Source organism: Pyrgilauda ruficollis, unplaced genomic scaffold, assembly GCF_017590135.1.
Source record: "Pyrgilauda ruficollis isolate IOZ18807 unplaced genomic scaffold, ASM1759013v1 scaffold37, whole genome shotgun sequence".
Lineage (NCBI taxonomy): Eukaryota > Metazoa > Chordata > Aves > Passeriformes > Passeridae > Pyrgilauda > Pyrgilauda ruficollis.
This window is the reverse complement of record NW_024525156.1, coordinates 12,197,337-12,203,336: the sequence shown is the minus strand read 5'-3', so window position 1 is coordinate 12,203,336 and position 6,000 is coordinate 12,197,337. Positions and strand designations below refer to the sequence as shown.

At 34.4% G+C, this 6,000-nt stretch overlaps 1 protein-coding gene across 1 annotated transcript in view; it reads left to right on the top strand.

Moving 5' to 3' along the window:
* The first annotated feature begins 2,984 nt into the window (after positions 1-2,984).
* CDH10 (cadherin 10) overlaps positions 2,985-6,000 on the top strand; it is a 54,987-nt gene continuing 51,971 nt past the window's right edge. The window contains exon 1 of the mRNA XM_041475890.1: positions 2,985-3,215. Coding sequence (XP_041331824.1) covers positions 2,985-3,215 — 231 coding nt within the window. The remainder of the gene's footprint in view (positions 3,216-6,000) is intronic.

Sequence of the window (6,000 nt, the reverse complement as noted above, 5' to 3'; positions counted from 1 at the left end):
GACAAAAATTCAAGAAGTGATCTGGAAAAAAGAGGTAGAGAGAGATTTGATGAGAAAGATCGGTTAAACAGTTTAATTTAAAATTATTTAAAGCTATTTTAAACTCTTTAAATCCTTTTTAAAATAAATTCTTTAAGCCAGCATAGCTATTTAAACTCTTCTGAGTTCTCAAACCCTCCCCTAAGATAATTTTTTTGTCAAAAGTTTGACAGTTTTCCAACTTGATTTCCAGGGAGCTAAAAAGAAACAAAAAACAACCACACAAACAACAAACAATGAAGAAAATCACCAAAAAAGCAAAATGAAAAATGTTTCTTCCTCCATTCACTCTTCCAGCACAGAATCCAGATATGCAATCTAATACGGAACTCAGATTTCTGTTTACTTTCTGTAGTTATGGATTAAAAGGTTTCCTTCATCTAATTGTGTTCAAATTTTTCCTTTATACAATGCTTTTTATTAGTTTAGTCTGTTTTTTCTTTTTTGCTTGCTCATTTTAAAAGGTAAATATTATTACTTTAGAGTAGACTACTGTCAAAGTCATCACATTTAAAGCAGGAAACTGAACTCCAACAGGACTCTCAAAGGAGAGAAAAGTCCTTGCTGGTATGTACATCCATTAAGCAGCTGTGCTTGCCAAGTACATTAGCTACTTTTGTGAGTTTAACAAATTTCATCTGAGCTTTCATTCTGCTGACCTAATTTAACAAGAAGGAAATTCAATAACAACCCCTAATATTGAAGCATTATTTCCCAAGAGGCATTTAACAACACTTCTACATCAAATAATAATGTGTGGATAATGGAATATATATACTGAGGGCAACAAGAAAGTGAAAAAAGGGGAAAAAAGAAAGGAAACACTCTCTCCCATACACACACACACATACACACAAAAAAGAGACTGAAAGAAGAAAATTCTATGTACCCTTTTCAGAAAAACCCAATAGTTTTGAAAATTTTAGGGAAATAGGTTTCAAAATTCTAGGGAAATTGAGAGAGAGAATTTCAACTTTGACTTTCTTATGGTCTTTGAGAAGACATATTTCTCATTATCATAGAATAAATCTTTGCCCTCTTCTCTCACTCATTATACCTTTGTTTTAAAAGAAAGTATGAGTTGTGATAAATAATTTCCAAGGTGGAGGACCACATCTCCAGTTTGTACACACTGATATTATTCAGCATTTGTAGCATATTCATCATTAGTAGCTTATATTAGATCAGATTGTTCTCTGTATTAAGCAAAGTTCACAAATGAGGTAAATGTCAAAATTTTAGGAGAAAGGGAAAAGGGGTAAATGAAATGATACATAACTTGGTGTTTGTTTAGACCAATGGAAATGGTGTCTGTGAGTTACTGAGAACAGGGCTGGGGCCAAAATCCTTAATAGCAGTGGCTTTGAGAAGTTGTTTGGACTTCCAAATGCTGGGTGAGAGGGGAAAATGTTCTCCTGAGTGAATATAACTTGAAGACAATAACTGGTTCCTGAAAAATATCTGTTCATTTATTAACATGCCTGCCCACAGACATACATTTCGTCGTGTACCCACTTTAAAAATCCTGAAATTTTATTATAAGCTATTTTAATCAACACAGGCTTACTGGGACAGTTACTTGAGTATCAGTATCAAATTGAAATACAGGAAGAATTTCTGAATTCTTCACATAGCTCTTCTTTGAAAAATAAAAATATTTACGATGATAGTGAAATGCAGTGTAAAGTTATTGAAAGAAGAGCAAATTACTTACCTATTAAAATCAGCAAAGAGGAGAAAAAAAAAAAAACGAAGCTTATAACTACTTGAGTTTTTTGGCACATGTGGAAGAATATTCCAGGAAATGCAACAACCACCATTGTTTTTAATGGGTATGCTAGGAAGAATAGCAAAACCACCCTGTTTAAAGTTTGCAGAAGCTACATGCTATTAAGATGACAAATCAAAGGGTTTTATTATGTACTGGAAGAAACAATTACCAAATGATCTCACTAACAAAAAATGTTATTCTTTAAATGCTTGTATAGAAGTAAAGTGAAGAGGACTTGGCTGAATTTCTCTTGCTGAAATAACATATCATGGTTCTGTTAGATGAAGGAAGAAATAAAATTAAGCAAAGTGAAAAAACAAAAGTGGAGACAAAAAAAGAGTGATTTGGAAGAGGCTTGCCCTCTCTCTGCAATATAATTTCCCACAATGAGATTAAATTCAGTATTTCAGGATACTTGGAAAACAGCTTGACATATTTTTTAAAATGTTTCCTATATTTTAAGGCTAAGCTCACATCACTCCATATTGCAAGACCATCTCAAGAACTTTTTCTGTTTAAAAGTTTGCTTCGTATCATGTTATAGTTCTTCTGATGCATATGATATTTCCTTTTACCATTTAAAATACCCTGGAGAAATGGTGTTTTACTAGTTGTAATTTCTAAAACTACTTTGTGTTAGAGTTTCATGTCTCTTGATACTAAGATTAATAAAACACTGAAATTCTTGTAAATGAAATTGGGTGGAAAACATTTGAAGCAAAGGCATCAGTATTTAATGTGTAAGTTTCAGCAATATTTATCCAACAGTCTGAATAAAGAACACTTAGAAGTTTCTAAATTGAACTTTGTTTTTAAATGACACTATTCCCTTTTTTAAGGAAGTATTCTTACAGCACCTACCTGATACATTCAGTGTTCCCCCTATATGGATAGCCTTTCTATTTCTGACAAGATTGCTTTCTATGTCATCATGTTTTGTATATGAAGGGTACAGTAGCAGTGATGTTGGACACTAAGGAGTGAATGCATTTCAACTTGCATTGTCTCTTCTCTGTTTACTTTCAGGATTTGGTTACTGTATACAGTTCAGAGATGAGCTGCTGGAAACTGCTTGGCTGCAGCAGAAACTAGATACATAAAAAAACAAGCTAAGAAAAACAAAACTTTACGCTCCACTGCCGACCGGCTTGAAGAGCATCAGCAGTGGAGCACTATGACAATACAGCAAGTCCTATTACTTCTGCTGCTCTGGATGTGGCTGCCACATCCCTGCCATACAGAAATGCTCTTCAGAAGGACTCCTGATCTCAGACCCAAAAGCTTTGGAGGACGTGCTTTAGGGAATGATGGGAAAGCAATTCACCGCCAGAAGCGAGGCTGGATGTGGAATCAGTTTTTTCTTTTAGAGGAATACACAGGATCTGATTATCAGTATGTAGGCAAGGTAGGTTTCTCATAAGGTTTTCTGTATAATTTTCAAGTGTTCTTTCTTTCCACAGTCCTACATTCTATGTTTTATTCTAATTTGTAAGAAGCAGATTTCCAATATACTGGTTCTCCTACTAGAATCACTAAGTGTTGCTAGTTAGAGCTACTGAGAAATACTTGAAGGAAACAAATGAAAATATTTTTGACAGATCTGTTTGTTTAAGGACATCATACCTTCCAGCAGCCCACTCAGTATGTCTTAATTATCAAAGCATAATAGTATATAAATCATTATAAAATAATTTTCCTGCTCTATCTGTGAATATTTCATGTTTTATACAAGATATTGGATTCTTTTTCTGTGCTCATCTTTGAAGAATACAACCTATTTTGAAGAAAAAAAATATTCTTGCTCTTTACCTCTCCCTGAAAATCAATTAACTGCAATTTATTTGCAAACCATGTGATAGAAATCACGTGGTTAGGAAGTGAACGTCAATAGAAGACAGCAGACTGGTACATGTGACTGTGTAGCTTACTAGAGGTATACATAAATAACACTGGAAGTGTCCTTTAAATCATTTTCTGTTGATGTTTAGGTTTTCCCAAGTAATTTACTGAAAAATATATAATGCATAATGCCACAATAACATTCAAACAGGTACCGGATGTTAATTCAAAGTGGTAATTTTCTTAAAAATGAAATCTAGTGTCAGCAGTAATGGGTACAACGTAGCACTAATGGTTGGTTCTAAACAAAGAAATTCAATTTTCTATAAAGCAGATTTTCAGTATTTACATGGTTTTGAACTTGCAAAATACCACAGTGAAATACTGACTGAAAATCATTGAGTCACAGAGCAGCTAAGATTGTAAGGCATGTTTGGAAATCAACTAGTCCAAACCCCATGCTCAAAGCAGGGCAAGCTTGATTTTCCTCATGTCTATGTCCTGTCAGATTTTAAATAGCTCCAAAGTTAGAGACTCCACAATCTCACCAGACAAACTATTCAACTGTTTGACCATCCACTCAGTAAAATATTTGTTCCTATATTTAAAGGGAATTTATTGTATATCACATTGTGCCTTTTATCATGTCACTGAGCACCACTGAAAAGAAACTGGGCCTGTCTCCCTCACTTCTTCCCAACAAGTTTTAATATACATTAATAAGGTCTGTGCTGAGCCTTCTCTTCTGCCGGCTGAACAATCTCAGCTGTCTCAGCATCTCCTCATATGAAAAATGCCCTAATTCCCTACTCAACTCTCTGGCTATTTCCTGGACTCCCATCCAGTTGTTCTGTATCTCTCTTCACAAGGGGAGCCCAGACCTTGATGCAAGAGGACAGATGTATCTCACTGAGGCAGAGGAGAGAGGAAAGATCATCTCTCTTGATCTCCAGGTGATCTCTTGCAATTGGAGCCCAGGGTGCTGATGACCTTTGCTGCAAGGGCGCATTTCTGGCTCCTGGTCAGCTTGCTGCTCAAAAGGACCCCAAGGTCACTCTGCAAAACTGCTATCCAGCCAGCTGGGCTCCAGCATGTATTGGTGTATGGGAACATTATATTATAAAACATTTCTTGGAAGAATTAAGGACACTGGAGGATTTGTGACAGGAAATGCTTATTAAAACTTTTGAAATTTAAACACTAAGGAAAAATTTAAGAGTGCAGGCATATGGATGAGTAAGCCATTTTTTATTTGTTGTCTTGAGTCTGTAATATTAGCATATAAATAATGCAGCTATTTCCAAAGCATGTTGAGAGTCTTGTAAATAGTCCCTATATTTATTTAATCCAGTTCTCAAGTGTAAAGTCATGACTCCCAAGTGTTCTGAAGCAAGTAGGTCAGGTCCTCAGTCTGGGTCAGGCTGATAGCTTATGAAAATTGACCGTGCCCACAAAATAAGAAGGGTCACTGTATCAAAACGTTTCATTATTGAATCGAAAACATATTGCTTACAGCAGTTCTAGGAAATAGATAGCTTTCCAGGGCACCCAGAACTTCATATTTAAGGACCTTCAGAAGCATGCTGATTACTTTTTTCCTATTGTATTATTTTTGAATATTTATGATTTCAAATCATGAAGAGGGAGTGGTGTTACTTAAAATTTTTGTTCTAATCATAAATAATTGAAGAAAACTCTTTAGAGAGGAAAGGGTTAACATTTTTTAGACTAACTCACCTGCATTAGAAAAGCTGTTGATAAACACTGAACTGCTTTGGCTGAGAGAAAATAAGTGTTTGCAAAAGTGAAGTGATAAGTAAAGATAAGTAAGATGATGGATTAAGAGTACAGCACTGAGAAGAAACTTGATGAGCTGTTAAGACAGCCCTTTCATCTAGTTTGTTCTGCTTAGAATAAAAGAGTTGTTAATTTGCAAAAGCCAGTTTAAAATTAAAGTGTATAAAACTGTCCAGTAGTAATTTTGTGACAAGTTTGAGAAAAGGATAGAAAACACATATAAAATGAAGAGTATCATAGCATGATATTTGTTCAGGGAGAGTTTTAAACAAAGGAAGGTAATGGAAAGAGATATAATTATATGTGGAATAAAAAAATGATTGTTATATTAATAATGTTTTATTCTGATAGTCCAAAATCTCAAATGATTAGGTAAATAAAGAATTACTGATTAAATTTTTTTGGAATAAATTTTATAGTATCTATCTCCTTTCTCCTGTTTTTGCACTTACCTTTCCAATGGCCATCTCAGTTCTATACTCAAAATATTTCTGGATATTTCCTTTTATCTGATTTTATCCAGAGACAAAATTATTTTGATAAGTGGGTGGCAT